This window comes from Megalopta genalis, chromosome 7, assembly GCF_051020955.1.
Source record: "Megalopta genalis isolate 19385.01 chromosome 7, iyMegGena1_principal, whole genome shotgun sequence".
Taxonomy (NCBI): Eukaryota; Metazoa; Arthropoda; class Insecta; order Hymenoptera; family Halictidae; genus Megalopta; species Megalopta genalis.
The window spans coordinates 18437730-18461240 of NC_135019.1; the positions used below are offsets into that span (position 1 = coordinate 18437730).

Sequence of the window (23511 nt, forward strand, 5' to 3'; positions counted from 1 at the left end):
TTCGACATTCTCGCGTTAAAGGCAACAGTAAATTCTCCCCAATTGTCCCTCAGCTTCTAAACGAAAATAGACAATTTGAGAAGAGGTGATACGATTATTTTATAGTTGACAATCGGCGATTATAAAAACGAGACGCGAGACTTGAATAATCATATCTGCTGTTCCAAAATTGTCCATTTCTGTTTACAAGTCGAAGGACAATTAGAGAGTATTTACTGTATGTCCTAATTAGATGTTGCACAACGACAAATACAACAAGAAACAAACACAAAACAGATCTTATAAATAAAATTATAAATAATCCTAAGCATACTCGGTTATATTTTTGTTAAAAAGGTCCGCCGTTCAAGCGTTAAACAATTTCATCGACAAAGGTGAGCAAAGTTAATAACAATGATCAGTAGTAAATGAATCCAACAAGATACAATTTTCGCAAGCTGACCTATCGAAGATCTGCAAATTGAAATGACAAATGGTGTCTCGAAGGATGTAGAAGACGAGCATTAATACAACCGCGGAAAAATTTCGTTAATCATCGTCGCGGCTGAAAGTGTGAAATCAACCATTTCACGTGGCACTCGCAGAAACTGCCCGCGCCATTTCCTATCCGAACGGCGACGAACTTACCCATTATCTTCGACAATTTTACAATCTGTTATTCGCGTGAATCTGCCGGTCGGAGTAAGAGCCCATCCAACAGGGTATACTTAAGACGATCATTTCGCTCCCTAATGTCCACTTTGGCACCCGACCGTGATTGCGCGAGCATCCCAGCTCGGATGGCTCCGGAGTATTCCCAAACCGTGAAGAAATCGAGGGAGATTGCGCGCGCGAACGTTGTGAAATCGCACGGCGTATCCGCACGCATTCGATACGAAAAGAATTCCCAAAAACCCTTCGCCGGAACGGACGGCTGGCAATTAGAAATCTGAAACCTCGCACAAAGGACAATCGCTGCTGTAACCGTTCTTATCCGCCGGGAATATGTTCACACGTCCCGCTGAAATCACGGTCGCCCCGTTCTGCGCGCGAGAGGAGATGAGATACATGCTTAAATAACTCGATACATTTTTCTTTCGTGTACATAATTTCACAGTTTATGAGAACGTAATTCCATCCATTTATAATTTATACAAGAGAAACTGTTTATTTATGTGTTCTGTTTGTGTGTCGGTCTCTCTCTCTCTCTCTCTCCCTCCCTCTCTCTGTCTCTCTCTCTCTCTCTCTCTCTTTTTTCTCACTGTCTCTTTTCTGTTTCACCCTTTCTCTCGCATCCGACTCGCTCGCTCACTCGCTCTCTTTCTCTGTGTACAAACGGAATAATTTTATTCATGTCCTTGTTATAAACTCTACGTTGTGGGAACGAAATTTGCTTACAGGGGTTTCGAAAGATGCGCTGTACCACGGCGAACGAGAGGATTTCCAAGCCGAAAATTATTCTTTTATCCTCGTGCGATCATTGTTCGTGAACCGTTCGCCCCTCCGACGATGAAAATCGCGATACACAAGCCGTTCTGTATGCCGCCGGCACGATGAATATTCCATGAACCGACACGAGGGCCGTCCAGGAAGTGACAACCGAGTGCGCATGCAAAAATGTACAATGAATTTGTTTAAACGCAACGTTATCCAAACGGGTCACGAGGCGTCTTCGGACCGATAGGAAACGCGGATTATCTGAGATCCGTCTGGTTTTCTTATTTAAATGCAAAGTCCTACGATGATTAATCCGCGTTCTATCCGAATCCGAAGATGCCGATTTGGATAACATTGTACGTATTTAGTGCTATACAATCTTTCGCTACCAGTCTGTATAAGTCGTCAAAATTGAGACACTTGCTGCACCCCGTGACATCAATCTTCGCCCCGGTAGCATGCTAAATTGGCCTCTAGGGGGGGCAGAGAACGTCACGCACACATAGAGCTAACAGACTATCTATTCCGCTCGCTTCATACAGGTAGAACGTCGTGTCCCAAGCTGGCAATAAATCTGCTAGAGCGTAGGGACAGGTAGGACTACGCTAATAATTTTCAGATCCTTCAGCAACACTTCGAAATTTGATTCTATCACTTTTGATTCTAACATACGTTCCCGCAACGCGGTGAGCAACATTTCAGCGTACAGCGAGAGGCGCTGTGTTTCATTAGACGAGAAACAAGACCAGAGTTGTCTGCGCAGTCGGCTCTCGCTTTCCGGATGAGAAATACGAATCCTCTCGTTCCGTTCGCGATCCGTTCGATCGGCGCCAACGCGCCTTTTTGGGGAACACTGCGGGTTCGCTACTCCATATCACTAAATTGAATATTTAACATCGTTACGCGACTGGCCCGCACGTCATTGGGAAAACTCTGTCTGCCCTCAAATCATCGGTGACGTGTTCATATAGAAACCCGTAGAAAATAAATTGCCTCCTACGCGGCCGGCTCTGTCCGCACGATTTACAACTGCGTCTCGGTAGCCGTGTTCGGTGGACAACGTCGGTCACGCGAATAAAAAATAATGCTACTTCGCGGAGAAGTATTGTCAGGAAAGACAGCCGATCGATCCGGTGGTTCTTTTCTTTTCCTTTTTTTTTTGTTCTCTATACGGAATTTTATGCGATCGTATTTTTATCTCGTCTATTGTTCGTCGAACGCCAAAGCGATCGATTTTATTCGCCTCCGAACGCCGTCGCTTACACGTCGTCGGATAAATCTGCTCGAAATTCGCACCCGCACATTATTATACGCTTGTATACTGGCGATGCACGCAATTACGCCAGGCAAGGCAGTGATTATAGTATACACACTCTTCCTCTGTTTGGGTCATTTCACGTCTGATCGATCGAGTTCAGGATTTACCAATTTGCTGCACGCGAATCGGCCGACACTCGTCTCAATTGATTCCTCCAATCGCACTTTTGCCAACGAAATAACTTGTTTAGTGTATATTTATTGCTGGGCTGAGTCAGTAAGTGCACTGTGAATTCTTACGCATATCCGGCGACGATCTAAAAGTTAGCATACCCTTTCATCATGCTCTCTCTCTCTCTCTCTCTCTCTCTCTCTCTCTCTCTCTCTCTCTCTCTCTCTCTCTCGCTTAGTCGGAAAAGGAAATGCTTGTCTGACCTCGGTATCTGCAAATTATCGCTATATAGTAATATGTATATAAAAAATGTATATTCGTATAAACGTTCGCAGCGTAGTTACAAATAATTACCACCTGTCTCGGAGACAATTTATACTCGGAATCGTCTAGCAACTATAAATGCTCGATAGCTCGAATGAAAACGACTTCGTACGAAGCCGACTGGTTCAAAAAAATACAGGGTGTTCCACCCTGTATTATCCCTATATTATCCACCCTGTATCTGAATATAAACGGATTATCGTTTCTAATCTTCAACAAGCGTATCTAGAACCTGAAATGTCTCGTCCGATGCAATTCTAATACTGAATGAAAAATTTTAGGAGCCGAGGTTACTTGAAGTTTATACTATTTTCGTTCAGCCGTAAGAGGTGACAATTTTCAGGTGGAACAGCCTGTACACAAAGTCAACAGTTTCCACAATAATCGAAAACACGTAACCTACCGATCTCAATTGTAAGTCGTACAAAAGTGTAAGTTTCAGAAAAAATGGATATTATTCATAACGGAACGTTATAGAAATCTCATTGAAGGTTCACGACATTGAATTACGAATTGGAAACGATCTAATATTCAAGGTCCTCTTGCCTTGGCTTGCTTTCATAAAACGTATCTGATTATATCACCGGTGTACAAACACTGTTGTCGCGACAGCGGAGTATATGTTTCGATTTTCAAAAGACACGACCTCCGTTAACAATGTTCATTCGCAAAAGTGGAATCAAGCATAACCATTAGCGAAAGTGGCAATTTTCTGTGCAACAACCTGGTATCATCAATGTTGCTGTGCCCCGCGGTCAACTGTGGACCTGATTACGCCGACAAGTCGCGTCTATCAATCGTGTCTTACGCACACTTTATATCCTATCAATGATCGATGGTATGGTAACAGGGGGGAGAGGGAGGACAAGGGAGCCGGGACAAAACGAACATGACCACATCAACGAAATTCTACCTCGTGACGTTTCAACGTTAAATGACCCCGTCGTATTTTTCCCTACCTAAAAGTACTTAATATTTGTTTCTTCATTGTTAACATGATACACGGTCTAATTCTCTGTGTCGCATAAACATTTATTTATTCATGTCCACGGTATCGTTCCTTCTTACGGATAGCGTGTTTACAACGATACTAACTCACCTAATGACTTCTCTCCTTTCTCTCTCGCTCTCTATCGTTCTCTCTTTTATTCGTGCGCGCGCGCACACATACACACACACTCACACACACACACACACTCTCTCTCTCTTTATTTCTATTTCTATTTCTCTCTCTCTCTCTCTCTCTCTCTCTCTCTCTCTCTCTCTCTCTCTTTCTCTTTTTCTCCGTTTCTGTTTAACGTAATTCGGAACGGGTCGCGAGTTAATAAACTACAGAATCTACAAGAGTCTACCTTAAATAATTCGAATAATCCGATTTCGATTCGACTTCACGGCTATAGTACAATGTTACAAGCATGGTTTCATGGTGGATCGTCAATAATGACCGGCGGTTCCGTTCTCGGTTCCGTCCGGCTGGACTGAGATCTAGCGATGTAGATTAATGATGTCTTATATTATACGCAAAAAAAAAGTAAGATCAATCGATGAAGGAGCAGTTCGGGTAATATACACGTTTCTTTGTTTCTCTCTCTTTTGTTTCGTTGATTCAGAAACGTCGTTACAGATCCCGCTCCGTGTGGTTCGAATACGCTAACCCTAAGTATCATTTAGTTATTTCTGTTCTCATGTTTGTTTCACACGGTACACAGGACTCAGACTTTCTTAAACTTTTAGTAATAATGCTTACTGCGTTTTTCTCTTTTTTTTTCCTACCCGTTGTTAAATCAACGTGGCTTTGTCTGAAATCATATTCACGAGCTCTGAATGGTGTTCGTGCACGTTAAACATTTCCGATTCATCGGGCACCCAAAAAAAGAATTCGATTAAAGTCTCTCCGACACAGTTGCATTCTTCTTGGACGGTTTCGCGACATTCGAAAGAAGAAGAAGTTTGTGTTCCGAATAATGTAACGTGCAACTCTCAGGCGAAACGACGGCGACCCACGGCCCTTAATTAATTGTCAACAAGTATCTCGCTCGTTGCTAGATTACATGTAAATTTCTCTTCAAAGAGATCATTTTACGAACGCCTGGTTTAAAGAAAACATTATTTCCCAATCAGAAAGTTTGTTAACGTTACATAAAGTATCTGATTCGTTTATTGCTTAGGCGTTAGTGCGAGACAGTCGAACGAGGTAACACAAATATGCATTAACACGTTCAGGCACCTTCGATATAAATAGCTTGTCCGAGACATTTGTTCGAACCTACAATCCCTACCGCTTTGATTAGGAACAGGGACTCGCGTAATTCTAGATGTCGCTAAGCAATTCCCGATTCGCCAGATAACAGAGACATCATTGCTGATATGTACAAGATTAGGATATTTTAGAAAAAGACAACGCATGCTAACAAACCCCAATTTACCCGAGAATTCCTGCCGCTCTTTTTATTTTTAGAAATTAGTAATCGTTAACACCGCTTATTTCGAGATCCTAGAATTTCGCAATCTCAATGAAAATCCCGGACATCCCGGCAACCCTAATTCGCGTAATAGCCACTCGCGAACTTGAATACGTTAAAAGATACGAGAAATGCGACCTCGGCGAACCATCCATCCAAGAAGAAACAACTCCTTCGCACTGATCATCCGAGCAAAGAGGAAGGATAACTTTCTTGGGAACCCAATGAGTCGTCCAAAGTTATTAACAGAATGAAGAAATGTAATAAGTGTAAGAGATACAAGAAAGTTTACAGTATCGTTACTTAAAATCATATTACATTATCAATTTCCGGTTAACTAGACGGCTGACGGCCATAATCTGCTACGACCCCCAATTCAGATTCAGTCGGGCGTCGAGGAAAGAAGGACACACGCATTGGTAACAAGTTCCTTGTGCTTTCCTCGATCGTAGAGTAATTCTCAGAAAAATTCGAACTAGATTATTACGCGGAGAAGAATTGGAGAATCATAGCAGAGGGTGAACCGTCCGGTGCACGGGGGAAAATACTTCTTGCCCTGTTCCACAGTCTTGGAATTGTCTGTACGACTCTGAAACAGTCAACTAACGGTAAACTAACGGCTCCGTCGCCAAGAAACGAGTCTACGGATTGGACAAAAGGAATGATCGAGTCCGTCGGACCCTGCGGGTGACCTTCACCCGTGCACCGGAGGGTGGAAGAAACAGAAACACGACTGAATCGAAAAAGATGTGAAGACGTGGCAGGGTTAGGAGACAGGAGCTGCATTACTAACCTCTTCTTCGGAGGCTTGAGTAAAGGCCGCTATTGCCTGTTGGACCTGCGGTGCGGCGGGTGCAGCAGCAGGATGCGCCGCGACTTGTTTGCCGATTTTAACGGCATCCTGTGTCGCTTGCGTGGATTCGGCCCTCCTAAGATAAGCGGCCTCCTTTTTAGGTGGTACCACCGGTTTATTCGGTGGTACTGGGGGAGGGACCCCGCGTGATATCGGTGGCTTTTTCGAGGGCAGCATGCCAGATGCTTGAACGGTCGAACCGGAGCCAACGTGAAAACCGAGCTTGCCTGCAGTTTGCGTCGGCGGGATAAGTTTTACTGCGCCTCCAGGATTAACGGTAGCAGGTACAACCACACGTTTCTCTACAGCCTGAGGAATGAATACACACGAGAACCGATTTAGCCACGCAGCTAGCCCTTTGATGTAGCCTCAATGTGTTAGGGTACCCACAGCGATGGATCTTCCAGCCGCTCTAGGTATCATCATCTTCCGAAAAACTTGAGCTTCCTGAATCGCCAATCCTAGCTCTCTCTCTCTCTCTCTCTCTCTCTCTCTCTCTCTCTCTCTCTCTCTTTCTCTTTCTCTTTCTTTCTCTTGGCTAGACCTGGGTAACTGGTGTACCAAAGCAAACGACGCTCGACGGTTGACTCGCAGGAACTCGTGAGGGGAATACGAATTCTTAGGTCGTGGGTCCACTTGAGAATTTCTCGCGTTAGTTGCTCTCGATAAACTGCGTAGACATTTTTCTTACTATGGGCATCCTTGGGACGCAATCGATTATAAATGTAATATAGATATTAGCGCAACGACACACAGTGGTACCTTTTCTAAAATAAAAGTTGACCAAAACGCAATTTGCTAAGTACAATGAATTCTCCCTAATTGACGCTCAGATTATGCACAAAAATGGACAATTTGGTAAGAAGAGATATGATTATTCGAGCCTTGCAGCTTGTTGAAAATCGATAACTATAAAAACGAGCCAAATAATTGTCCATTTTTGTGTACAATCTCAGCGCCAATTAGGGAGAATTTACTGTATACAGCAGCGGTAACATACATACAGAGTGTCCCAAAAATGTTCGAATCAAATAAGATGAGTAATTCCTGAGATCATTCGAAGATATCCTTCTTGGCGAAAATGTTCTCCGCGGTTTTATTAACGAGTTATCAACAAAAAAAACACTGACCAATCAGACGGCGAAGTACTAGCTGTACTGGCTCTCTGATTGGACCGTGGTTTTCGTTGATAACTCGTCAAAATTAACAATTAGCAAAGCCACGGAGAACATTTTCGCTAAAGAGAAGCGTCTCCAAACGACTTCAGGAGAATTACTTATTTTATTTGACTCGAACAACTTTGGGACACCTTGTATGTTTTATACATTTCGGAGCATCAAATGCGATGCGATTCGAAATTTTCAAATATCGTGCCTGGTTACTAAGATACAGGTCATCGAAGTGGACGAATTTTCGTGGCCCGTGAGAACTTAGCAGATGATAACATTTTTAATGTGTCCAGCTAAAGTTTATCGTTCAAGGAACCTTTTGTATAACATTCTAGCATTAAAATTTATGTTATAAGGATAAACTTTGCGCATAAGCAACGTCAAATAATTTTGAATCAAGTCTTATACTTCCGTCCTTAATATCTCCTAAATCGTGGTCATACTAATAACGTAACGGTAGAAAAAAGATGTTAACTATAATTTTTAAGTATTTATGTGCCAAATAGTGCCATCAACGCTTTCCGTAAATGATGTTCAGGATTTCGTCTATCTTAATGTTAATGCTGCACAGTTTTTAATGAATTTCCTAATTACTTACATTTGTGACTCAAAAGGTAGTAAAAGGGATAAAGTGTATTCTGAAGCTGGAACGACAGAGAAAGACATATTACTATTAGTATTAATTAGGGCGTTTCCTAATTAACTGTACCTATGTAATTGTAACTCCATATAACTTAATATACATAACTGTATTAACTATATCTGTAAATATATTTTTATACTATAAAAATTCAAATTATTTTCACTGTAAATACAGCTTCAGACAAGATATTTGTACCACGTTGCCCACTAAACATTTTTAAAAAAATCGGAAAAATAAATATTTTTACCATAATTACTCACAAAACTGGTTTAAAATTAACATATTCAAATTAAGCTACCCCAAAAACATAACTATCGATTTTCATAAAAATCATACGCACTTATGAATTATGGCCAACTTTTCGAGAGAAGGGATCACTATGCGACAGAATGTGGCGTCCAGACTCTCCGAGACAGACACTGCTGCGTTTCCGAAGCAACTTGAGTCTCGAGAGTAAAGAGCAACTCTCAAAAGTTTTACTCTCAAGTGGACGCATACCTCTATGTGTATGCATACTCCTCATGAGCTCGTGCGAGCACAAGTGCTCGCCGACTGACATCGTTATGCCCGATGACTACAGAAAAGGGGAGAGATATCAAAGGTTCGCGAGGTTGAAGATTTTTCACTGATTGGTCACTCAAAAGCTAGACTATGGCCGATTGAACCCGTAACCCTTCTTTCCACATAGTCATCAAGCTTTCAAGAGAGTAACAATCACCTAACAATGTTGGTCCAATGACTACAGAAGACCAAGGATTCGCATACGGTTCAGACTTTTTACCTTGTAGGTTTCCCAAAAGCTAAACAAACAAGTTGCTTTAATCTCTGAACTTCCTTTTCCCGCAGACTCCGCGAGACTCGAATTTGAAAGGACTTTTTCCTAAATCTCTAAAGCCTTCGAAAACCTGACTGTCTTATGGTGCTTATATGGGTGGGAGGGTTGCAACTTTTTGCAAACCAATCAAGCTCAAGTTTTTCAGCCGATTAGAGCTGAGATTGCTTGAAGACCCATCACTAGGTATACGTCAAAGACATACTGGCATACTCGGACTTTTTGCTATAATGTAAGTTACAAAGGACAGCTTTTGTAGTACTTTGAAATATTACGACAAAGTACTTTGAAACTGAAATATAATCAATATACTATCTTTGTAACTTGCATTATTGGAACAGATCTGAGTCTGCCAATAGTTTTTCGATCGGCTGTAGCTTTAGAGCTGGCGTCTAAAGAAAACTAAACGAAGGAATAATTACACCAAGACACCGATCCAAAGCAGAAGAAAAAATAATAACCCACCCTGAATTGTACAGAGTGGTAGTAATTAAAATGAAGACCATATTAGGTACCTAAGTGAAGTATAGTGTATACGTTTTAATTTATCTAGCTAGTTCCACCCGAGATGTTGATTCCTGATAACAGTGAGCGAAATCTAAATATACCAGCATGAACTAACATATTGTGTGCAACTTGGTAATGTTATTTGTAATACAAAGCATGGAAAAGTAATACAAGACGTGTTCGGCGAGCGAAAGATAATCGGCAATAGAGTATTTGAAGAATTTGAGTCCTCTATCGTGGATAGAACGATAATCTACGTTCTTTGTTAGGATAATACATTATAATAAATTCGAGGAAAATAATAGATATACAACCAAACCATATAAAGTTAGCAGTAGCAAATACAGGGTTGCAATTAGGAGGGCAAGCAGGGAAAATATGTAAATAAGGCTCAAAAGTGAGTTGCATACAGTTTTTTTAATTAAGGAAATAATCAATGTACATACTAAATAGTAATCTTATGTACAAAATAAGAATAGCATAATACAATTCAGTTTAACACGTTGACTGACGAACAATCACCTTCGAAAAATCCCACAAAATCAAGAAAATTTGATCATTGTATTTCAGATTACAGAACTAAAACTTATCACAGTGATTATTCTTTCTATTTTCTGAAATCGTATAAATCCTACAGAAATTTCATTTAAGCGACTATTGCATAAAAGACGAAAATTAATTTCCGAAGTAAACAAAGAATTTGTTCATATATAACCAACATGGCACTCAACGTGTTAAAAACCTGACGGTGTACTAACTTATATAAAATAATACAGTGTGGTATGATCGGTATGAATAAAATTTTACAAATAATTAAAAATGTATGTGTGTATAATGCAAACTAAGGAGGCTCCTGTCATGTAGCCTATGGTAATAGGAGAGAATCTGATCTTTGCTCTAACTGTACACTATGAACTTGATTGCTGCTATATGCACTACTATTTTATATTTTCATATAATACATAATTACTAAATGACTGTTAAAACTAACGTAATATTTAAAACAAAATCTACGTACAACACATCTATATGAGTTGTATGTACGTAATCGTTATACCTATAATTCACTGATCACATGCACTTTGTAGATTCTACAAAAGTTTAGGACAAGCACCGACTACCCTAGTGTTTAGGTACCCGGGTCTGTTTCAAGATAAAAAAGATTTCTCGAGTTCTACTCAACTCGCCCGGTACTTACTAGAGTACCCAGTTAATCACGATTAGAAAAACATCCCATTTCACGCAAATAGTCGAATACTCTCATAGCCAGATAAAGTTTTGATTAATTTTTCATCAAATACTAAAACAATGAAACAATTAATCTTTTTAATTTAATATCCTTATTTTGTAATGAAAGTACCAAGTCAACATTTTCCTTCATCAGTCACAATAATCTTTTAATTTTAATTACTACCTTTAGAACGTTTTTCACATGTACATGTATTTCATTTCTCTTCAGGAAAACGATTTTCCTTGAATAGTTACGTATATCAAATGCCGTAAAATGTTCTCCCATTTTTATCATCTTCCAAAGCATAAAAATTGTAATGACCTTACAATGCTTTAAATAATAACATTGGTTTATCTTGAATTTAAATATTTCATTTCATTATGCACATGTAGAAATTAGACATGAAATGTTTTATTATTATAAAACATACTAGACATTTTATAAATATGATATGAGTAAGTACTTTTCGAATTATCTTTACTATTTTCATATGATGATTTTGGTGTTGATAATTCGTTAGTATCAATGTTCAAAAATTCAGTTGATGTGTTAAGAAATGCAAATTAATATAATTTACTTCAGTCTTTGTTAAAAATTCATGTGATTCAGTGGATAAATAGATAAATGACTCCATGTAAAGTTTTTATCTGGAAATAATCTAAAGATGAAAAATGTGTTACATGTAATTCACCAGTTGCATTACATACTGACAATGATGAACCATCAATATCATAACCAGGATCATCACATACAAATCACAAAGATAATTCCTGCAAGTAGCAAAAATTAGGAACATCTTGTACATTAAGAGACAAAAGATCTAGCAAGCACTTGCGCGTATAACTTCTGCAAATATAATGCCTATTTAATTTTGTAATAGTAATAGATTTAAAGAAGGAAAATATCCAAGATTAGCAAACATCACCAAAGATAATTATTTATACCAGCAACATTGGCCAGCTCTAAGAGACTATTTTCCACAGCTAGCAATTTCGTTAATTCAGAATGTACGAACCTATTACCAGAAGATGTAGACTTGTTAGTATTTTTATACAAAAATGAAAACATTTAATGCAATAATTAAATAATTGATTTTTTAATAATTTGATTTTTTGTCCTTAAAAGATATGAATTGCGTTGTAAACATTTAAAAAATTTACTTTGAACTATTTGATACTATTATAAAAACTATTATAAAAACTTTGGTATCTTATCGTTAATCCGGGTACCCAAGTATCTCACAAGTAGCAGCCTTAATCGCTTTACCTATTTTATATTCTAGTCTTTGTATGTTGCATAAAAATGTAAAAAGTACCTATTAACTGTAATGTAAATATTATTCTAAATATATATATACATTTATTTTACCTAACTTAGTAATGGTACTCATTGTTCCTTTTGCATTATAACAATAAGTACAATCAATGACATACCCGTGTGTTAAAAGAAGAAATGAACCAGTTTTGCCCCAAAGCAGTTTCTGTTTGTTACATTGTTATATTAAAACTAATAAGGAAAGTAAATAATGCGTAATAATTGTGTTTTCTAAGAAAGACGACAAAACTTATTTATAATTATCACTGTTATCATGCAATAATTATATAAATAATGAACATATTACATAGAACATTCAGAGTCTATAAAATAATAAGACTAGAACATCTTATACAATTATGGTATGTATATAAGACAATATCAAGTTGCATTATTTCTAATTGTTTCCCAATTAAAGCACTCTATTATCATAAATAATATAATATAATTGAAAATATTTCTTGTATGATCGTTTCTATTCATGTATTATACAATTAAGATATACATATTATAATAGAAGTTCCACGTAGTTTACATACCCTTCCTGTATTTCATTGATATATGTATAGCAAAATAAATTCTATTGTCAACTATAAAAATAGTAATAAAATATTCACATTGATTTATTTATTAGTATATCAACATAGTCATATTTTGTAAAATATAGTATAGATCTACGGTTCAGAATTTTTTAGTCAATCTCGTATCTAATTAAGCGTATATGTATAGTTTATCGAATCTTTTATATCGCATTTAAATTGTAGATGTTTGTCTTCATTAATTATTTGTATCATCATTTCATCATACTATTAATTATGATAGTATTTATGATGCATTTTCTAATAATCTCATACAAGTCTAGTGCGTAAAAAATAATTACATAATAAAAATCAACATAATATGTTGAAACAAAAGATACAAAAAAATGTTCTTCTCGTAAATGTATACACAAATATATAATGAATGATATCCTCAAATTCAAGTAGAATGGGAAGAAAAATGAGGATAATTTACCTGTGTATCTGAAGAAATTGCAGTCTCTCCACTGGTAGACGTAATGTTGGATGTGTATGTGACCCCACGTAATGCCTGTCCAGGAGTTACTGATCTAGCGATCCCAGTAGCTATAAGAAAAATTTTAGTAGCTTTTACAGATCCTTATAAACGTTACTATTTGACTTTTATAAATGCCTATGTTAAAAATATGTACAAATTGTACATAATTTTATACAAAGAAAACGCAATGTAATACAAAGGATAAGTAATACTCATATTAACACTATATATGCATAATATACTATGATATTATGAGTATGAACTTCAATTACCATTTAATTTTGTAATCAACTATGCATATGTAATTTGTTAATTCATCCATCGTTACACGAGAGGAATATTCTCTTAGAGAAGAGAATATATATATGTATGTCCAAAATATTTTAATTGTGTATATACTATTTCAATTTTAGAGTAAGATGAGCTGTTCTTACTTGGACCGCTGACAGGAACACTAGATACCGTGGCAGTGGGCTGAACAACTTTGCTACTAACCATTGGCGTCCCAGTGCCCAATACTGTGCCTTTAACTGCATATAAAATATAACTTTAAACGATCAATTCAATAATCACACTAAATATAATAACACTCATATTACTTTTCGTTTGCTACAAATATATCAAACAGTAAAATTGAATTATATTAACTATCATTTCATATTATGCATTAGTAACATTACATACTTGTTTGTGGAACACTAGCAGGCCTAATTGTAGGTATAGCAACTAAGTTAGCTGGCTTGACTGGAGGAGGTGGTGGAGTTGTACCCACTCCTCTTGGAGAGCCACGTGTTTGAGATTCTTTTAACACGTCCATTTCATTTCTAAGTTTTTCTAATTCTAATTCGAGATCTTTCACCCTCTTTTCTTCTTTTGCTAAAGCTTGCCTATACTGCTGCCTTTCCATATCAAACTGTGCCAGTTGTTTTTCTAATTCTGCTTCCATCTGTAAGGACTTCTTACTTTCTTCTTCAAGTCCTTCAGCCATTGCATCTATTCTCACTTTTTCCTCACTTAATATCTGTGTCAAATCCTCTGATCTCTTTTTTTCCTCCACATACTTTATGTGTAACCTTCTACTTTCACTTGACAGAGCACGTACTATTCTCTGGTGTAATGATTGCTCTGAGTCTTGAGTTTCAGTTATTTTCTTTAACTTTGCTTCCAGGCCTTTGTTGTATTGTTTCTCTACTTCTAATTCTTTCTTCAAGCGTGTCCTATCTTTTTCAAGTCCATATGTAATATCGTCACCTTGGGCAGTATCGTGTTCATGTTTCCGTTTCTCTTCTTCTAGTTCTTTGACTACCTAAAATGAAATAAATGAAGGTTGTACAAGAAAAACATTATTCATAACATAAAAAAGTCATAAATCTGAAATGAATAACATACTGCTCTGTGTCTAAGTTCAGCATCTTGAAGAATTTTAGTCATCCTGGACTTCATACGCCTTTGTTGTTGTACAAGTGCTTCTAAACTAGCAACTTGTTGATGTATCTGATTTGATTCATGTCCCATTAATCCTATGTCTCCTATTAACCCCATATCACGAATAAGTGCAGCATGTGGATCTGTGCTTTTACTCATATATTGAGCTTGTAATAGATGTTTCAATTTCTCTGACTAAAAAATGCACATAAATATGAAACTTAACAAAAATATTAGTTGCTTTCTAAATAAAGTTTTATATTATTTTAAAGTCACTTGCTAGAATCATATTATTAGTTGATTGTAGAAAATAACTTTACCTTTAATACTGCTATTACAATATCTCTTGCTTGTAATTCTCCTTCAAGATGTCCTAACAACTTTAATAAATCACTTTTGCTCAGTTCCATTTTTGGATTACGCTACAAGAAAAATTTAAGAAATTACCACCAAGAAAATTATCAATTGATATATAGATTATCTTATAATATATGCAGGAAAAAAATAAATTGAGTTTATATTAACAATTCTCATCCAAAAAATTTCATAGTTTTTTACACCTACTTGGCATTATCGTGACAATTTTTTGCAAGTAAACAAAAAAGTTTTTATAGGAAAGAAATTATTATGTTCTATAATCTTGCATTATATATATATTGTATTTTGTTTTCATGTTGTAGCAGGTTTTGCATTGCAATGATTCATTTAGTAAAAAAAAGATGGTTAAATTAATTCCACCTAACTATTTATAAACAAACTCAATATCTTACACACAATCTTGTGATGATACTTTGTGAAGGATTAAACAATGGTAAAACATTTACAAACATGTGTTTAAATACAAAGCAGATAGAGATTTTAAAAATCAAATTCTTTATAACTTGAAAGCAAAGTCAAATAGAACATATATTTGTATGACACTTTTTTACTCTTTTGATATGTTAAAACCATGTGACAATAACGTAAAATAAATTCGTTCTGCACATGTTATGAGACATACTATATGTCAAATATAGCAGATCAAATTAGACATTGAAATACATTTTAAATAATAAATATGTTATCCAAATTAAAAGTGTTCTAAGTAACAAGGGAGCATACATACTTTCAACGTATTCGAAGAATTTTTATCAAGTGCCTCTACATTGTTGGATTGCAGAGTTTGTTGATGCTGTTGCTCCTGCATCGGTAACAGTGACGGTGTCGGTGACGGTGACAGTGACGGTGACGGTGACGGCGATAATGATGGTGACGAATTTTGCTCATAAGGTTGTGAGGATGGTGCAGAGGTGAACGACTGCATCTTTGTAGTGCAGACCGAGGAGGTCGTCGTCGGTCCGGATGATCCATTCGCCGGTGAAACACTCGGACTCACAGTCGTAGCATTCTGACTTTGCGATGCCATTTTTTGAGAAAAACGAATTACCAAAGAGGATCTACCCCTGAAGAATATGAACTCTCTCAGGGGCAGAGTACTCTAAAAGTACTCGGATAAAAGTATACCGCAGTTAAACCCGTTTCAACCTAGGGTATTAATACTTTCATTTGAACAAGAAAGGCTCCGGCCTCAACAGCCATCAACCTAACCCAGTCCTAACTCGGAGCCTGCTTTCGGGATGCTCCACATTTGTTTCACGCCTCCTATATTCCTTTACAAACTTACTTAAATGATGCCGAACAAGTTAATCCGGCATTTCACGTTATCCGCGATTATTGATAAATCAACTACAAAGCGTAATTCACAGATAGGAACCTATCTCGTGAAAGGTGCTACACACGAGATCATTCATTATCGATTATTTGTTATCGAATACAGCGATTCAGAATTCGACTTCGACCGCGAATAGCGGCAAACTTGAAATATCTTTTCGGTCCAAATCTTATGCTCGCGTTCCGTGAGTTATTTTCTTCCTAGTTTTGTATAAATATTCTGTCTTCTTGTACAATAAAATAACAATTTTATTTTAGTATAAACTTTTATTTAAAAGATATTGTTTCGTATTTATTATTTTCGTTAACTATGTTTTTTTATTTAAAATAATAACTTTGTCTACGTCATTGACATAACAGGATTTTATTAAGTAACTTCAAATGAAATAATAATGTCTGTTACAAACATATTTTTGAAAATACTACATATTTATAATAGTTGAAAGTGTGCTTCTTGCTTCACTTTTCTGATAAGTTTAAAAACAATAAAATGCGTTTTGAGATATGTTGATAAAGAACTTTTTATCTCCTAATAATACCCTATTTCCCCATTTTCATATGGTCACAGATAACAATGAACTACTTTTGACAAATTTGGAATCTTATCAGTTTATCGTGTTTTCGATAAATTGATGAAAATTTCGGCAGTAAATGATTCACCGCATATACAGTCAAACACCGTCGGAGAATTGAATGTTCACGATGAAAAATTTGGAAGAAACTAACAATTTAAATCCATCGCTATTTGCCGATTTGGAAAATTACGAGGACGATCTTTCGGAATCCAAAAATGGACATACAATATCTGAACAATCGTAAGAAAATTTAATTAATCAGTAATTATTCACAAATTTATATTAAAAAATCACATTTTATTTGTATTAAAATTTTTTAAATGTTACTATTCAAACTGTCATTTACAGTAACAAAAAATAAACTTATTTATAATTATATTGCTTGATTCTAGAGTCCAACAAAATGTCTTACCATGGGATATATTTAAACAATATTCAATAAAAAAAGAAAGTGCATCAATGCAGAAGCATAAATGGCTAGTTATCGTTATGCGCATTATTAAATTTCTTATGTATGGTATTATCTTCTGCATTATTCTATGCTGTAGTTTAATTGCCAAATGTGCAGTCCTCTTTGCAGTTTCACAGCTTGATGAAGAACAATGTACACAATTGTGTAATGCCTACTCAGGTATTTTGTAAATGTTATTCATATAGTAATATTTAAAAGTAGTTATATACTGTCAAATGATTCACACTTTAAAAAACACTGTGTAATGATTATTAATACAGCAGAGATCAAAGAAGATTTAGGTGCAAAAATTTCCAAAAAGGGTAGAATAATCTGGTCATGGTACATCATCTTTATGTTCCTTGTGCCAGAATGTTTCAACATTTTACAGTCTATATGGTATTATATTTTTAAAAAGAATGAAAAGATGCCTAAGAAACTAAATCTAGCAATTCTCCTTGTTTTGGAAACTTTTCATCCAATTGGTTTAGCACTTTTGCTTTTCTACAGTCTTCCAAAGATCAACTCTATAGAAGGTGCAGCAATATGTAGTTGTATGTCTTTCATACCTGTTCTAATAAGTAAGTCAATTTTTTTTAATATTCTAATAGATAGATAAGAGTTTATTGAATTTAAATTTAAAAATTTGTTTTTTATTACAGATTTAATTTCTCAAAATCAGAAGTATGTGGAAACATCTAAAATGTTCGTATTAATTTTATTATGCGATGTGTTGGCATTAATTGCCCAGGGTTCTGGACTGATTCTACATTCCTTTTTACATTATAATACAAATGACGCACTAATGTGGATATTTCCTATATCACTTTTATTATCTTCTTGTCGTTGGTGGATCAATTATGTTTCTGACCATAGTTATTGTGGTAAGATTTTTGAATTTCCACACTTTTCTTTATATAATCTATTTTTTGTATGCATATCAGAATTTTTATAATCATTTATCTCTTATCAACAGGGTTTATAAGGTTTCTAGCAGCAGTAAGAACAGATTTAGAAAATAGTAGACATTTATTGCAAGGATACATAGCATTTTGGAGGTGTTTGATATTCATTTTAAGTGCATCTATAATTTCAATGTTTAAAGGAATTCAATTTAGTGAATTTTTTGAATTTCAAGGAATGAATCAATACAATGTGGAATTAGTTCCATTATTAAATTGTTCTGTCCCTACAAAAGCACAAGGAGTAAAATTTCATTTTGAAGACAACAATTTTCAACAAGAAGATATTTATACCCCTACTGTAAACACATCAACACCTTTAAATATTTTTTTAATTCAAGTTTTCTGTGGTTTTCTCATATATAGAATAGGTGAGTACAAGATTTTATAATAATTGTACAATGTAAAAATCCTTTGCAATATTTAAGTACTTTCAATATATTATTGCAGCTATATTTGCATATAAAACACAGATGCACAAATTTAGTGTTGCTTTTCCAATAAGTTTAGTTACACCAGGGACGATATTTCTAATAATAATGTTTTCTATTGGAAAAGATAAGGATTCGTGTGCGTTTCGTGATTTACTATCAGATTATCTATTTTTCAAAGAACCTGTATACAGCAATATGAAAGATTTTTTCCTAAACTGGCGCATATGGTGCTGGATAGTATGGTGGTTATCTCAAATTTGGATCTCACTACAATTATGGTTTGATCAGAAAGAAAAAATTGCTCCAGTGGAGAAAATTTTCTATAATTCAACATATGATTCTCTAATGATTGATCAGTTCATAGGATTAAATAAAAGAAAGTATCAAACTTACAATATGATTGAAGAAGAAGAGCATTTTCATTTGACTACACAGTTCAAGGTACTTGTTTCACTCTTCTTTGATAAATTGAAGCTTTTATAAACTTTTGAAACTTTTTGAACATATTTCAGGCTGCCAGTATACAAGAAATGGAAAGATCAAGTAGGTCTGATTCAGGATTTTTAGAAGAAAATGTCAGTAATAAAAAGAATGCTTGTGCTACTCAACTTTATGTATGTGCTACTATGTGGCATGAAACTAAAGAAGAAATGATGGAACTGATTGGAAGTATATTACGACTAGATAAGGATCAATGTGCTATGAGAGTTACTCAAAAATATTATAAGATTTTTATTAAAGATTATTTTGAACTGGACAGTAAGTAAAAGCCCTAATTAATATTCTGTAAAATTAATGATACATATTATTTAAATGAAACTAATTTAATCATTACTTCAGCTCACATATTTTTTGACGACGCATTTTGCTGTATATATGGTTGTATTGGGTCATGTAATCATCTTGAACATGAAACACAAATAAACCAATATGTGGTAACATTTCTGGAAACTATGGAAGAAGCTGTCAAGAATCTTGGTATGTGTTCATTATTTCCAACCAAGCATCCAACACCCTATGGTGGTCAACTTATCTGGACTCTACCTGGTAAAACATATTTAACGGTGCATCTTAAAGATAAGAATAAAATACGACACAGAAAAAGATGGAGCCAGGTAATTTTAATTTCATTAGCATTAATCAAAGGAATCAGTCTTTACTCAATGAAATGTAACTAATATTTAATGTTGGTATACCATAGGTCATGTACATGTATTATCTTCTTGGCTATCGTTTGATGGACCCATCAATCAATGTTGATCGTAAAGAATTAATTACAGAAAATACTTACATTCTAACATTAGATGGTGATGTTGATTTTCGACCAGTAGCTGTTAAAGCATTAATTGACTTAATGAAAAAAGATAAGAAATTAGGTGCAGCCTGCGGACGAATACATCCAGTGGGAGAAGGTATTTTTATACTATCCCACAAACTATAATACACAACAAAGTACAATGTTATATTTATTAAATTTCTAGAAAATAAAATGTCTTTGCACAGGTCCAATGATTTGGTTTCAAAAATTTGAATATGCTATAGGACATTGGCTCCAGAAATCAACAGAACATACTATAGGCTCGGTACTCTGTAGTCCTGGATGTTTTTCTCTTTTCAGAGCAAAAGCTTTAATGCAACATAATGTCATAGCAAAATATGCAACTAGATCAACTGAACCCAAGCATTATATTCAGTATGATCAAGGAGAAGATCGATGGCTTTGTACACTTCTTTTACAAGCTGGCTGCAAAGTAAAATCTATATTATATTTTGAAAATCTTTTTGTAATTAATTTGTATAAACCTTTTAATTTTGTACCTTTCTTTATCATATTCCCTTAGGTAGAATATTGTGCAGCTGGTGATGCTTATACACATGCTCCAGAAACATTTAAAGACTTTTATATTCAGCGTCGACGATGGATTCCATCCACTATGGCTAACATATTTGACTTGTTAAATACATCAAAAGAAACCAGAAAATTAAATAATGACATCTCGTGGCACTACATTGCATATCAATGGATATTAACAGGTAGCATACTAAAAATAATAAGAAATAATATGTAAAGAGAACATATTTAAGAATAAATATATTTCATTCTTATATTTAAATACTAAGTACTACTTTGTAGGTAGTACTATTATTGGACCATCTTTTATTTATTTAATGATGGCTGGTGCATTTGTCACCTCTTTTCAAATAGACAACTGGACAAGTTTTTGGTTCAACCTAATTCCAATAATTGTGTTTCTAATAGTTTGTTTCTTCAGTGAAAATCGTATACAGGTAATTGCTTAAATTATTATCTTAATGTGTAAGTTAGATTCAATCTGTTTAAAAAAAATGATAAGTTAATCATTTCTGACAAAATTTAACTACATAATCATGTTTTGCAGCTTATCGTAGCTGAGTTTATTACTGTTCTATATGGATTGGTAATGATAGTTGTATTAGTTGGAATACTATTAGAAGTAGCAGAAGAAGGAAGTCTTGCACCCAACACACTTCTGTTTTTTATTGTAATCGCTCAATTTATGCTAACAGGTTTTATGCATCCACATGAAATATCATGTCTAAATTTTGGGATCATTTATTATATTACAGTACCATCAATGTACATGTTACTTATTATTTACTCCATCTTCAATGTACATAACGTTACATGGGGTACTAGAGAATCCAAGCAACAGATAAAGGTATACTTTTATAAAACCACACGGTTTTGTATATGTATATGAAAAAATCTTTAGAATGGCATTCAAAATTAGTTCATAAATAATAAAACTTATCATACAATAACTTGTTAAATAGATTGTTACTTATAATTTCACTATTACAGTCATCGGAAGAAACTAATTATTCACAAGCTGGACGAAATGAAAAATTTAGAAGAAATTTTGGCAATTTTTTCAAATATGCTTGTTGTAAATACAATTCAGCAAAAGAAGAATATTTACAGTCTATTTATAATGCAATAAATGAAATTAATACCCGCTTAAAAAAAATAGAAAGGTAATTAATAAAAATATATTATTATTGTTGTAATAAAAAAAAAATTGTATTTTATATTTTTATTTTCATTAATAGTTAGAATGAATCTGTTAGTCTTAAATTAATAAATAATAGTTACAGAATCAATGATATATCGAATGATAATGCAGAAGAAAGCAGTGACACTGAAATTAAAGCACATGATGATGAAAGTAATCATGCTATCAATGATGAATTATATGCAAATGCAGATTTGGAAAGTGGAATTTCAATACAATCATCTAATACTGTTTATGATGAATACTCCAATTATTTAGTAAGCCCTAATTGGCTACATAGTAAGCATATGCAACATGGGAAGATAGACTTTCTTTCTACATCAGAAGAAGAATTTTGGAAACAATTAATAGCAAAATATTTACATCCTATTGAAAACGATGTAGAAGAACAAGTATGTTTTCATGAAAACTTAATTACAGGAGTAAAAAATGAATAATTATATTTTTCAAAAATATAATTTTTTCAGAAAAAGATTGCAAAGGGATTAATAAGTATACGAAATGAGTGTCTATTAAAATTCTTTATTTTAAATACTTTGTTTGTAGTAGCAATTTTTTTGTTACAAATTAATAAGGACGTGTTACACTTTCAATGGCCTTTTGCTGTTAAATATGATATAACTTTTGATGATGTTACAGAACAAGTAAGCCTTTTACTTAACACAATGATTTGTAATGAGTAAAAAATGATTTAAAATTTATGTTACATTTCAGATGAACATAACAAGGACATATATGCATCTGGAACCAATAGGATGTCTGTTTATTATTGCATATGTTATAATCTTATTTATTCAATTTTTAGCAATGTTGGTTCACAGATTTAATACATTTACTCACATTATTGCCAATGTAAAATTAAATCTATTTTTCTGCAATAAGGTAATATACTTTCATGATTACCGTTTTATAATTTAGTAGTTTACATTAAAATTATTTAAGAGTCTGAATTTTTTTTATTTTTCAGACAAAAGATGTATCAGATGATTTGATTACTACTGAACATGCAGGACACATAGTAGAAGGACTTCAAAATGCAGTAGAAAATAGAATGTCATATTCAGAAGGTCAAAGAACTATTCAAGAATTAATAGAAGATGCTCAAAATCCTCTAAAGCTGTCTCGTAATTTTGAAGTTCTTTTTCACAGAAAATTGAGACAATCTGCTGAATCTGGTACTAATTTTGAATTCATTATTATATTTTATCATATTCTTGACATATTATTTCATTTATCAAATCATTATTGTAGGATTATCTAATGTAGTATCTCCAAATGTACCAAAAGATGTAATAGAAGCATTTGAAAAGCGACACTCTGAAATTGTAATAGGACGTAAGAGAAAATTTTCTCAAAGTACGACATCTGATAATAGTGAAGATGAGGGAAGATCAAATTATGATATTAAAAATATAGATAAAGCACTAGGAAATCATGAATATGATAATCCAGCATTCCTAAACGATAATGAAGATTAATTTAATGTTTTAATGTAAATTTCATATAAAACTATTTAACTTCTTATGTATTGAAATACCTAATTTTCTAAATAAAATGTTCTAATAAAAAAAATACATATTCAAGAATCATTAAAACCATTAGTAAGTGTTGGTGACCCTTTAGTAAAAGTCGCGCAATTACACAGTCGATTCTGATTGGTACCGT

At 34.5% G+C, this 23511-nt stretch overlaps 2 protein-coding genes and 1 long non-coding RNA gene across 9 annotated transcripts; 1 reads left to right on the forward strand and 2 right to left on the reverse strand.

Moving 5' to 3' along the window:
* Window positions 1-301: 301 nt before the first annotated feature.
* Naus (cortactin binding protein N-terminal like nausicaa) lies at window positions 302-16066 on the reverse strand. 2 transcript variants are annotated; one of them, XM_033470249.2, is made up of 8 exons: window positions 15767-16066; window positions 14982-15083; window positions 14626-14856; window positions 13921-14542; window positions 13671-13766; window positions 13195-13304; window positions 6425-6793; window positions 302-4968 (listed from the first exon to the last, which is right to left on the reverse strand). In XM_033470249.2, the coding sequence occupies exons 1-8, from the start codon at window positions 16064-16066 to the stop codon at window positions 4954-4956; spliced, it is 1845 nt and encodes a 614-aa protein (XP_033326140.1). In that variant the 3' UTR covers window positions 302-4953. The 2 variants fall into 2 exon arrangements, with proteins under 2 accessions (XP_033326140.1, XP_033326139.1); XM_033470248.2 differs by having other exon boundaries at window positions 302-6793.
* A 352-nt stretch (window positions 16067-16418) lies between these two features.
* LOC117220401 (chitin synthase chs-2) lies at window positions 16419-23420 on the forward strand. Of its 5 annotated transcripts, XM_076523677.1 has the most exons (20): window positions 16419-16556; window positions 16940-17186; window positions 17339-17577; window positions 17679-17978; window positions 18060-18281; window positions 18374-18730; window positions 18810-19234; window positions 19306-19552; window positions 19634-19908; window positions 19995-20205; window positions 20297-20544; window positions 20635-20827; window positions 20928-21082; window positions 21193-21492; window positions 21636-21808; window positions 21923-22238; window positions 22314-22490; window positions 22561-22728; window positions 22814-23021; window positions 23098-23420. In XM_076523677.1, exons 2-20 carry the CDS (start codon window positions 17065-17067, stop codon window positions 23322-23324), a joined length of 4563 nt encoding a protein of 1520 aa, XP_076379792.1. In that variant the 5' UTR covers window positions 16419-16556; window positions 16940-17064; the 3' UTR covers window positions 23325-23420. The 5 variants fall into 5 exon arrangements, with proteins under 5 accessions (XP_076379792.1, XP_076379791.1, XP_076379794.1 ...); XM_076523676.1 differs by having other exon boundaries at window positions 16491-17186; XM_076523679.1 differs by having other exon boundaries at window positions 16491-17186; window positions 21929-22238.
* Window positions 19502-20752, reverse strand: LOC143259852 (uncharacterized). Of its 2 annotated transcripts, XR_013033857.1 has the most exons (3): window positions 20612-20752; window positions 20085-20537; window positions 19502-19837 (listed from the first exon to the last, which is right to left on the reverse strand). It is a non-coding gene; the product is annotated as an uncharacterized LOC143259852 (long non-coding RNA). The 2 variants fall into 2 exon arrangements; XR_013033856.1 differs by having other exon boundaries at window positions 19502-20537.
* Window positions 23421-23511: the final 91 nt, after the last annotated feature.

Excerpts from the sequence above, each read along its gene's own strand:
- Naus (XM_033470248.2), bottom strand. The coding sequence starts at position 16,066 with ATGGCATCGCAAAGTCAGAATGCTACGACTGTGAGTCCGAGTGTTTCA. Across the intron at positions 14,857-14,981 it reads TTGTAATAGCAGTATTAAAG|TCAGAGAAATTGAAACATCT; the intron begins GTAAAGTTATTT and ends TGCATTTTTTAG. Across the intron at positions 6,794-13,194 it reads CAATTTCTTCAGATACACAG|GCTGTAGAGAAACGTGTGGT; the intron begins GTAAATTATCCT and ends TTCATTCCTCAG.
- LOC117220401 (XM_076523677.1), top strand. The coding sequence starts at position 17,065 with ATGTTCACGATGAAAAATTTGGAAGAAACTAACAATTTAAATCCATCG. Across the intron at positions 19,235-19,305 it reads ATTTGACTACACAGTTCAAG|GCTGCCAGTATACAAGAAAT; the intron begins GTACTTGTTTCA and ends AACATATTTCAG. Across the intron at positions 20,206-20,296 it reads AATACATCCAGTGGGAGAAG|GTCCAATGATTTGGTTTCAA; the intron begins GTATTTTTATAC and ends GTCTTTGCACAG.